An 11691-nucleotide genomic window follows, 5' to 3' on the forward strand; every position below is an offset into this window, starting at 1 on the left:
TCCGCCCGAGACTGATGAGGAGCAGGTCGACTTCGGTTCCGAGTAGTTGGTCTTGTTCTGATTTCCCGCGCATTTGTTTAGCGCTTGTCTTACTTTCCGTTCTGATATTTGTCGCACTCCTTTTTTTCTTTCGTTGGGTTGTTTTCACATCATTTCTTGTTTTTGCTAAAGCTTTTCTCGGTTTATTATGCGTCTTATTTTCTCGATTTACTATGCTTCGCGTAATCGATTCGCGCAATCCGGCTAGTGCGTGTCTTACGACCCCCGGTTTACTATGTCTAGCGTAACCGGTTTGCACGGCTTAGTGGCACACTTAGCGGCGAGGTTTCCCGCGGACGCTGGCTAGACCGGTTTCGTCCGGCGGGTGCAAATCTTTGCCATCAATTCGTAACTCGCTGCCTATCGGCGTACGCGAGTTGGAGGGCGATCGCACCCATCTTCCGGCGTGTACGCTACCTGTCGGCGTACGTGTTGTGTGCCATGACGGGCTTGGGGCGAGCGCAGTTCCCATCGAGTGCGGTACCTGTCGGTACGCGTGTTACGTTTTGGGTTTTGACTGCCGCCTTAGGGTCAGCGGTCCGGTTCGCGGACGCGACATATTGACATCTTGCTACCTTTCGGCGTGCGAGGCATCAAATCGTACGAGAGCGTCGCGTGAAAAAGATATGTACCTGTTAGCCCCCCGAGTTTCTTGTGTACTCGTAGAGGAGACTAGAAATTATAACAATGTATGACAAAGGTTTTGAGGCGAAACGTAATCCCATTACTATGTCAAAATAGGCAAAAATTACATTCCCAGGCCATTGGCCTTATTTAAATATGAAATTGTCTTTCAACAGAACCGGAAATAAAAGGAAAACAATCGAGAATAAAGAATCGGGAACAGGCTTCTATTGGTAGTATTGCCACAAATGCTTGGCGTTCCATGGATGAGTGAACACGAGCCCTTATAGGTTCTCGAGCTCGTATGTATGGCTCGGCGCACACGGTACGGGCCTTCCCAAGTTGGACCCAGGACTCCGGCTCCCTGCACCTTGGTGTTTTGGAACACCCTTCTGAGGACGAGGCTCCCGTCGGCGAACTTCCGCAGTTTGACCTTGGAATTGTAGTACTTTTCGACCTTCCTCTTCTGTGCGGCGAGGCGAGTAAGTGCGTCTGCCATCTTCTCATCTATGAGATCCAGCTCGAGCCTTATTGCTTCGTTGTTAGCGGTTTCCTCGAACTCTTCAATGTGGAAGGTTGGCAGCTTGGTCTCGACGGGCATCACGGCCTTGATGCCGAATGCAAGTGCGAAGGGGGTTTCGCCGGTTGTGTTCTACGCGGTCGTTCGATATGCCCAGAGGACCATGGGGAGCTCCTCGGCCCACGCCCCCTTTCTTTCCTCCAGCTTCTTCTTCAGGTTTTCCTTGATCGTCTTGTTGACCGTCTCGACTTGGCCATTGGCCTGAGGATGACGAGGAGAGGAGAAAGTCTTGATAATTCCCAACTACTCGCATATGTCACGGACGCGTGCATTGTCGAACTATTTTTTGTTGTCAGTCACGATCGATGCGGGGATCCCGAAGCGGCATACAATGTTTTTCTAGATGAAATTAGTCGTGTTCACCTCCGTGATATTTGCCCGTGGTTTTTCCTCTACCCATTTTGTGAAATAATCGATAGCCACGATCGCATGCTTGTACTGTCTTGGGGCCGCAGGTAGCTGACCAATGAGGTCGATTCCCCATTTCGCGAAGGGTCGAGGTACGACGATCGGGTATAGTGGGGCCGGCGCATGGCGCGGGATGTGGGCAAACCTTTGGCATTTGTCACATCTTTTGGCCCACTCCTGGGAGTCCTTTTTCAAGGTTGGCCAAAAGTACCCGAGCCTTAGCAGCTTTAAGGCCAAAGACTGTCCGGCGGCGTGGTTCCCACACAACCCTTCATGCACCTCACAGAGCGCTTTCTTCGCCTCGACCTCGGTCAAGCATCGGATGGGGGCATAGAGTACCCTCTCTTGAACAGGTTGTCATCCCTCATCGTGTATTTCGGCGCCAAGCTTTTCAGCCTTCTGGCTTCTTCCTTGTTTTCGGGGACGACTCCTCGCTTAAGGTACTCCACGAGTGGCGTCATCCATGAGGGGGGCGGAGCTTCGTTGACCACTCTTACGTCGTCTCTCGAGACGTAGGGCCGAGTTAGTACTTTTATCGGGACGTTGCCCTCTCCATCTTCGTCTATCCCTGACGCAAGGCGCGCCAGAGCGTCGGCTTCAATGTTCGCCTCTCGGGGAACCTGGACTATCTCGAACCATGACAGGGCCTCCAGGTTCTTCTGAGTCTTGGATAGATATGCGACCATGTGCGGCTTCTTGGCTGCATAGTCACCCTTCACGTGATTCACAATTAGTTGTGAGTCGCAATGGATGCGCAGGTTCCGGACACCTAGCTTGTTTGCCAACTCCAAGCCAACGATCACAGCCTCGTACTCCGCCTCGTTGTTGGAGGCCTTGAACTCAAATCATAGGGCGTACCTCAATTTTTCCCTATCGAGATTTGTCAGTATGACGCCGGCTCCAGCCCCCCGGGCATTTGATGAGCCATCTACGTGCAAGTCCCAGACCGGCCCTATCGGGTCACTAGTCCTTTTCTTTGACGACCCGTCGCGGTCGTTCTCCTTGTCTTCCTCGCCCTTGTTGCCTTTGTTGTCTTTGTCCGTCTGGGGCGTGTAGGTGAATTCCGCCAGAAAGTCGGCGAGGGCCTGGCCTTTGATAGCGGTTCTCGGTTGAAACTCGACCCCGTACTCGCCCTGCTCTTGGGATCATATGGCCATTCGTGACGAGGTCCCTTTTTGTAAAGCCTTCTCGATGGGATGTCCCGTGCGCACCGCGATTGGATGCGCTAGGAAGTAAGGACGCAGCTTTCTCGCACTCATGACGAGGGCGAAGGACAATTTCTCGATTTCTGGGTATCGAGTCTCGGCGTCGAAGAGTACCTTGCTAACGTAATAAACCGGCCATTGGACCTTGTTTTCCTCGCGTACTAGAACCGCGCTCACGCCCCTGTCGGAAACCTCGAGGTAGACATACAAGGTCTCGCCGTCTTTTTGTTTCGCAAGGAACGGATGGGAGCTGAAGTAGGCCTTCATTTCGCGGAATGCCTCATCATACTCCTTTGTCCATACGAACCCGTCGGTCTTTTTCAACGCTTTAAAGAACAGCTGACACCTATCGGTGGCCTTGGAGACGAATCACGTCAGGGCGGCGATTCTTCCTGTCAAACTTTATACTTCTTTGACTTTCTGCAACGACCTCAATTCCAAGATCGCCTTGATCTTTTCCTGATCGTCGCGACGGTGATCGCTCTGCCCTCCAGATTTCCGGCCGTCTCGACCGTCGAGGTAGTCCTCGATTCCCATGAAAGTGCGGGTTCTCGACATCAGCTTCGCCATGTCCCGCGGGACCTTTCCAACAATTGACTTGAGGAAGTCGCTCGTGCGAGCTCCCTCCGTTATCAACGTGATGGCATCCTTGTCATCGAATCCTTCGACCTTGTGGGACACTTCGGTGAAGCGAGCTATGAACTGCCTCAAGGTCTCATCTCTTCCCTGCCGGATAGACATGAGGTAGGTTTTCGACTTCTTTTGTGCCACGAGAGTGGCAAACCGAGCAAGGAAGGCCTCTCGAAGGGCCCGTAAGGACGAGATGCTCCCTGGTCTTAGGCTCCGGAACCATTCGAATCTTGACCCAGTGAGGGTCAGGCTGAAGGCTTGACACATGGTGGCATCCGATTGTCCCTGCATTGTCATCCACGTCTCGTGGTGTTGGACGTGGAAGTTTGGGTCTGTCCGTTCGTCGTAAGGAGGGATGGACGGTAGCTTTAAATTCCCCACGCAAGGCTGCGCGAGGATCTGAGCGGCGAAGGGAGAGTATGATTCCTCGATCCCTCCGTAGGGCCTCTGCCACCCTGACTCCCTCATCTTGATGATGTGGTTTTGAAGGCTTTGGATCATCGTCACCATGTCAAACCCGTTGGCTGGGCTGACCGCCGGGGCCGCGGGAGTCACCTTTTGACGCTCATTGGATGCTTGATCCCCGGCGTTGGCCTGAGGTCAGCCAAGAGTGATGGCGGGGAGTGCATCCCTCCGGGAGTTGAGCCTTTGGCAAAGATCCTCCCCTCGAGAGTTTCTCTGCGCCGTTAGACGCTCCCTCAGGTCTATGCTTGGCACTTGGCGAGGCGAAGTTGCCCTTGGCCGGAACGTCCGACGGGAGCTTCGGCCGTCGGCCCCATCGTCCCCAAGGGCGGCCCTCTCCCCGGCGAGTGGCCGTGTCCGGCCGCCTCTTGAAACCGAGGGGGCAAACCCCTGAGAGTGGGACCGCGCATGTTGTCGCGCCGGATGGGATGGCCTGGCCGGGACGTCTTTTGTCCTTTTGGACCGGGATTGGACGAGGCTGGGTGTCGCTTCATCGGTTCTTGACTCCCCCTCATAGTCGGGGTCGGAGTAACCCTGGGGGGTCCTATCCTCGACGTCATAGCCGAGAAGGTTAGCGATAAGCGTGAACGCCGGGACGGTCTAGGAACTCGGCGAGCCTTCGAGCCGTGTCCTCTCGGAGCGCGGCCTCGGGGTTATTCGCCGAGTTTCGGGGCTGGCTCTCGCTGTCACGAGGCTGCCCTCCTTGGCGATGCGCGATGCTTCGGAGGTCGTATCTCGAGCCCGTCGCCCGAGTGCCTGCAGAAGTAGTAGGAATTTGACTCATCTCTAGAGAGTCGTAAAGGTTGCGAGAAAAAGGGATTGGAAGGGAGAATGTCCACGAGGTTGGGAGGTCCCCTCCTTCTAGCACCAAAATTTTGTCGCTCATTTTCGGACAACGATTTAGGAGCCCCAAACGGTTCGACCCAAGGCCGGACCAAGTGGTCGTGTTCGGGCTCAAGCGTGTAGGACTTGGTATCCCAAGTCGTCCCTTAGCTGTCGTTGATGCTTGCCTCATCTTAACACCTGGAAAGCAGGAGAGAATGCGTGAACTACAAAGGAGAAACAGAGGGGGTACCTCTGTTTACCTCTCTGACGCTCAACATTAGCAGGATTGAGGTGGGTAAAAGAGGTTAGGTGTTTAGAGCGTCGAAGCTTGAGAGAAACGAGTGAGTTGTGAGTTCAGCAGCGTTTCGATACTCAATTTCAGGTTACCTTCGGCAGAGGACGGACCTCTGTATTTATATGCGACCCAGACCACCCCTTGGCCGAGTGAAGTTGAGCTGGCCACTGGCCGAGTGAGGAGCTTGGGCCGGCCGATGGCCGAGTGAGTTAGGCCGGCCATTGGCTGAATGAGATTCACTCGGCCAATGGCCAAGTGAAGCACCTGGGCCGGCCATTGGCCAGGTGAGTTTCGGTTGGCCATTGGCCGGGTGAAGCATCTGGGCCGGCCAATGGCCGAGTGAGCTTGGGCCGACCATTGGCCGGGTGAGTTACGATAGGACAATGGCCAAGTGAAGCGCCTGGGCCGGCCAATGGCTGAGTGAGATTGGGCCGGCCATTGGCCGGGTGAGCTTTGATCAGCCAATGGCGAATGAAGGGCCTGGGCCGGCCAATGGCCGAGTGAGTTTGGGCCGCTCGAATGGCCGATAGCATCGTCGGGTCTCGCTGGGCCGATAACAATTATCATAAAGCTTCAAACAGATAAGGAAAAATGAATGAATATTTCAACTTTTGTTAATAAATAAGCAGTTACAAGCAAGGGTCTTCGTAAGACTATATTACATCAAATGTACATAAAGTGCGCGCAATCTATCAGTTATGAAATCAACCATTAGGTGAGTGAACATTGACCTTCTTCAAGGAAGGTTGAATTTCGTATATGTAAATCATATTCCGCTCATATCATATTCCGGATTCCCAAGACATAAGTAGTCTTTAACAAATGAGTCAAAAAACCCGGCGATATGACTTAAAAGTCCATGATCACTTCGGGATTGGTGTAGACTATAGTCAGAAACGAATGTGACTGAAATCGATCCTATTTTTTTTTTTTTTTTTTTATCGAAATCTATCCTAATTATGCTAATCATAGTTCGGTTATCCTGTATTGTGTGAGATTAAGACCAATTATTAGCCAATAGGATTTAGCCAAGTGTCAAGGCCCAATGTCATTTTCAAATATTGGGGACCCACAAGTAGATGGGGGATATAAAACGGAACTTTAAATCTTTAATCACATTATCACATTGAGTCATGGAGAATAGCTACTTTGCCTGCTGAGATCAAAACATTTAAGCAATTGGTTCAATCTAACGAACTACTTCATTCCCGTTAATTTATTATAGATTTTTTTTGAATGATGTAGTCTTTATCAAAATAATTAAAGTTTCATATGTATATAGCCATTTATAATGTAAAAAAATACTAATATACTTTTAATTGGGTAAATGCGTTTTTTTTCTTCAGATTTTCAAAATAATTTATCAATGTGTCTAAAATTTTAATCCACTATTTTATTAATGTACTTTTTATATATATCAAATAGTTTAAAAACTAATTCTATCGTCAAAACTAGTCAACAAATTTTCAAAAAATTTAATCATGTCTTCAATTTTGTTAATACAGTTTCAAAACACACAAACAAGTTACATAATTTTAGTCAGGGTACATAATTTCATAAATTTTAATCGTGGCTTCAAAAAATTTAATCCACTTCTATTGTTTGAAGTTTAGTCGCTTGCACCGAAAAGACAACTAAGTGTCAAAATTTTTAATCCTACTTTCAAATATTTTAATCGACTCTTCTATGAACCAAAATAAGAAGAAGAAGAAGAAGAAGAAGAAGAAGAGAAGGTGGTGATGGTGATGACGATCAACGCCGACTTTTGATCTCCGACTTTCATTCTCCGACAACGATCTAGAGATCACCAAGCCCATTCACCGCTAAGCCCCAGCTCTAGGAATCCCTCTCTATGACCTCGATTCTCTTCTGAATCTTGACATCTCCATTGACGGCTTCGAAGATTCCAAGCTACGGCGACCACATCAGAGATCGACGGCGACAACAAATCATAGACTCCATATTGAACGCCACAAACTTGAAAGCCTCCACATGCAAACACCTCTTCTGATCTGGCGAAAGCCAGTGCTCCGGCCGAAACTCAAAACAATCCTCACCTTCTTCGTGTTCGTCTATGAAGTCATCTCTGGGAGAAAGACAAGTGCGGTTTTCCTTGGGACCTAGCGATGTGAGGGTGTTTTTTTTGGGTTTTTTAATATTGGGTTTGCCCAAACTTTGCAAAGTTCGGTTATTCTGTCAAACACAAACTTAAAAATGGTTCGATAGTCGCATCGCCCATTTATTATTAAGCGAAACAGATTTATTAGCTTTAAAAAGCAGTACCATGCTTCTAAGATATGAGTACACGCAATCAATTTATGAAATGAGAGATTGTTCCGTCATGTTTTAATTGTTTGATTTTATTAGTTGTTAGTTTTTCATGCAATATTTTCACATCGACCTCGACATTGATTTTTTTCTTTCTTAAAAATGATATTATTAAAAATGGTTTCATATTTATTTTTTAAAATTAATCACATTAATAATATCATTTTTAGAAAACAAGAATTTGCTAACTAATTATTTCATTAACTCTTTTTAAGATTTTAGTCAAAATTTCATTTTATTAAAAAAAAAATCACTACACCAGCGTACAGGGACGAAGTTTCATTTTATTAGTGTCCAGAATGGGCTTTAGCCCCCCTTGAAATTGTTGAGAAAAATTATCAAATATGTCAAAAGTAATATTAGATTAGTTCACACCATATATATACAATATTTACTAATTTCTATATATTTATATATATATATATATATATATATATATATATTTATATATATATATATTTCAAAATCCCTTCATAATATCAGTAGTTTACTACTACTAATATATATGTATATACTATTTACTTTTTATGATCCTTATCAAAAGCTCTTTCAGTAAAGTTGATTTCAATGGCAGATACCCTTTAAAGTTGATTTCGTATTTATATTTCCTATGGGATTAAAGTTGATTTCAATGGCAGATACCCTTTAGTCTTTACAAAGCATATCCTTTCAGCTCCAAATATTATTTAACCACGCCTATAATTTACATATTCGTCATAAATGAAAGACCTATAAGAATTTTGTTTATCGTACAATAATTTTGGATCATGTTAAATTATCTTATTTTCAATAATTTATTAGTTTTTTTTACTTGATGTTATCTTAATAACGGTTGTTTTAGTAAGAAATACTACTATATAAACTTAAACCCTTCCTCAGCGAAATTTATGGCTTCTCCCGGCCCGCAGATGTATTATGTTTATGTAGCCCAATAAAATATTAGAGGTTGATTTGTATAAAACAAAAAACAATAGAAACTCATGCAACCATAATGATTCTCAACAAAATATGAATTATATCCATCAAAAAAGAAAATTTAATAAAAATAAATAAATCGAAATAAAATCTTGTGATAATTTTAGGCCCCCTAACAAAATTTTATGTGGCGTCGTCAGGCCCGGCCCATCCGCAAGGGAACTAAAGCAACATCTTTAGACCCACTCTCAAAAGACCCACAAAAAAATAAATTTCCTTTTATATATAAAAAAATAAAATAAAAAAACATTCAATTAGTACAATGTGTAGCAGTGAAAAAAATTGAAAAGTCTTTTAAAAGTTGGAATCCGGGTCTACCTGCCACACATAATTAATTCCCCATTCCCATCAATTAAAAGGCTATAAGCCCATATACACCACTCAATTAATAAATAAGTATTGTATAAGCCCAATTCCTTGACATCCCGCTTTATACACGTACAAGACGTATATGAACTAATATATGAAAAAACATGTCTGTTCATCTTCTATTTTGAAGTCTGAAGACTTTGAACCAACGCTCAACATTTGCTTTAGCCCCATTTTGAAAAAGGCTAAAAAAAAATTATCCCTTTTACTATTAAAAAAAATTGAAATGTGCTCAGAGTCTATAATCAATGTAACGTACAACCTAGTTCAATTTAAGCCTCCAAAATCCGACCAGGCCTATGTCATTCAATGGGTTTTAAAAGAAAAACAAAACATCAACCTAAGTGTAGTGTACGGTGTACCATAGCAAAAACAAGAAACAACTGTGGAAAACTTCTCTCCAGCATTTAGATCATCACACCAAATCTGAAGTTTTTATCACAGTAGGAAGACTATTTTTTTTTTACTACATTGAAGAAGATACAACTAAAAAAAATCAAGTTTTATCTAACTTTTTTTTCTTTCTATTTTCTTATATATATTTTTTTTCCTTGCTTTCTATATTTAAATAAGTTGGTGTGTGTGTGTGTTTTTTTTTTTTTTTTGGAATTGTAGTGTGTTGTGAATATTTCTTAGCTTTTTGGTCTAATTATGTCGAGTAAAAATATCAATCATGATATATTAATTAAAAAAAAAACTTGATTCAATCTTAACGAGGAACACTTGAAAAATTTCTCACAAAGAAACATGTCATTATTTCAAATGAAATAACATCTAGAATTTTTTTTCTTCGTAATTTAGGAAGTGAGAGTGAGGTAGAAAAAGATGAAGAAATCCTAAAAGAAAAAGAAGAAATTGAAATGGAAATAGAAGTAATCTAAATTAATATTTTTTGACCAATCTAAATGAAAAAACATAGTGACAATTGTGTGTGAAAAAAAGTGTGTAAAAAAAAAGGCCTATTTTATATTTTCGCTTTAGGCCTCCGATAGTGTTAAGCCGGCCTTGGGCGTCGTTCCTGATCGGAGAGGCTTGAAGTTTTTTGTAAGCATACTTTTCTCCTACTTTGTGTTTGTTGCTTTAGTAAATTCAGTTTTCATGTAAATAGTTATTGAACTGTAGCCCCATTTCTATTCTTGCGCATGCTAACAAGTGCCTTCAAAAGGCGCTTGTTCAAGCCAGGATGTCGTTCGGGACTTTTGTTCCTCGCTCTATCTGATTGTAGGCACATTGAAACCGATCTACGAGGCTCTCTCGGGTACTGCAAATATAGATGAGAAAGACATGAAATGCAAACAATTTATATAATATGGCTCATCACTTAAAATAAAACATCATGCTTACCCGCTGCTTCAGAGCAGGGGAATTTACAAGAGATCCAGAACGAAGCATGACAGGTAATCGGCGTGGTGACACTTCTCGTTTCTCCCTCTCTTATTCAAAAAAATCAGATATATATTTTTATTACGTGCAAAAATAGATATGAAGGTGGTTCCAGAGGCATACCGGCTTTGGCTACAATTCTTTTGAATTGATAGCTTTTTGGTGAAGATTTTGGTGACTGTGTTGATGAAGAAGAAGATCCTTCGCTGAAAACCACTAGTTTTGTAAAGCTATGCAGGAACAATTTCAGTATCGTATTTGAAGACTATCAGCCAATATATACCTGATTATTATTGGAGAGATCTCCTTACTTGCTTTTTGGTAAACAAAGAATCACAAATGCACATTAGTTGGTTATTCTAAAAGAAGAAAACCAAAACTACAAAAAAAAAGGTTATACATAATAATACCATAAGTGAACTGAAACAAGTCTTCTTCAGAGTTATGATACTCTAAACTAGACTGATTTACAGCTGTCGCAGTAGTAGCCCCTACTGCAAGAAACCAACAAATGCATTTCACCTTGAGATCATTGAGATTTTTATAAATATAACGCTTTTGAGTTGATGTTATATATGTGTATACCTGGAATGATGTACCGCTTATGGTACTTGGGAAAACTCAGTGCCAGAGATTGTTGGAACAAAGTATTACGATTCATGGAACGCTGATTTACCCGCAGTCACAAATGTTTCCAAAAAGAAGCAAATAAAAAAATGCTGAAGAAACTCATAATGCATTCAAATGAAGCTTACCTGGTCAAGGCAATCGAGTTTGAGGTCAGTTGTGGAGACTTGAACGATCTGTTCATCGATAAACCTATTAACCTTATCGGCCATAGAACCTAAATGGTCCACAGTGTTGATAAACGCTTTAATGGTATAATCTTTCAAGGTCTCCACAACTCTGAACATGAACAAATGAATGTTTTAGTTTCTAATAAATTGTGACAAGAGAAAAAGAAGCATTGTAATCTTGGAGAATTCAAAGCAGAAGTACTTGCATTTGCTTATGATCATCTTTTTTGTAAGATGATTCGAAATACTCAGCTGCTGAATACAACTGCTTCTTCATGTTCTTCAACTCCTGAATTTGAATTTAGAAAACAATCACAATCATAGTTCAAACTTGTTCTCACATTCAAAAAAGTGGTCTTCATGAATTTGAACTCACATTCAAACTCTCTAAAAATGCAAATCTCTGTTCCATGAGAAGCTCATCCTTGTGAGATGATTTTGGAATAGAAACCGGCGATGGAGAAATAGCATCGACCATGACAAACTACTCACTTTTACCACCTCTATGAACTCGAAACAGAGACAAGTAAGTTGACAAAGTTTAGAGACAAGATTGATAAATATATATATATATATATATATATATATATATATATATATAGATTATAACAAAATCAAGATCATATTTTTAACACACATACAAGAGAGAGAGAGAGAGAGAGAGAGAGAGAGAGCTATTACATTAACAAAATATTTTCTCAAAATGTATGGAGTCGGAACGATTTTAACATATTAGAAGTTTTACCAGCACAAGTTTTACTTCTTCTGTAT

The 11691-nt window shown here is 42.9% G+C and overlaps 1 protein-coding gene across 2 annotated transcripts; it reads right to left on the reverse strand.

The window, feature by feature from the left end:
* Positions 1–9488: 9488 nt before the first annotated feature.
* On the reverse strand, positions 9489–11450 carry LOC149404263 (protein ABIL2-like). Of its 2 annotated transcripts, none has more exons than XM_089606801.1 (9): positions 11297–11450; positions 11127–11209; positions 10879–11029; positions 10709–10790; positions 10534–10614; positions 10407–10437; positions 10247–10329; positions 10085–10173; positions 9489–10001 (listed from the first exon to the last, which is right to left on the reverse strand). In XM_089606801.1, the coding sequence occupies exons 1-9, from the start codon at positions 11396–11398 to the stop codon at positions 9849–9851; spliced, it is 855 nt and encodes a 284-aa protein (XP_089462927.1). In that variant the 5' UTR covers positions 11399–11450; the 3' UTR covers positions 9489–9848. The 2 variants fall into 2 exon arrangements, with proteins under 2 accessions (XP_089462927.1, XP_089462926.1); XM_089606800.1 differs by having other exon boundaries at positions 10534–10617.
* Positions 11451–11691: the final 241 nt, after the last annotated feature.

Source organism: Urtica dioica, chromosome 2, assembly GCF_054948205.1.
Source record: "Urtica dioica subsp. dioica isolate 48M chromosome 2, U.dioica_male_clone48M_v1_H2, whole genome shotgun sequence".
Taxonomy (NCBI): Eukaryota; Viridiplantae; Streptophyta; class Magnoliopsida; order Rosales; family Urticaceae; genus Urtica; species Urtica dioica.

Excerpts from the sequence above, each read along its gene's own strand:
- LOC149404263 (XM_089606800.1), bottom strand. The coding sequence starts at position 11,398 with ATGGTCGATGCTATTTCTCCATCGCCGGTTTCTATTCCAAAATCATCT. Across the intron at positions 11,030-11,126 it reads AAAGATGATCATAAGCAAAT|AGTTGTGGAGACCTTGAAAG; the intron begins GCAAGTACTTCT and ends GTTCATGTTCAG. Across the intron at positions 10,438-10,533 it reads CTTGTTTCAGTTCACTTATG|CAAGTAAGGAGATCTCTCCA; the intron begins GTATTATTATGT and ends TTTACCAAAAAG.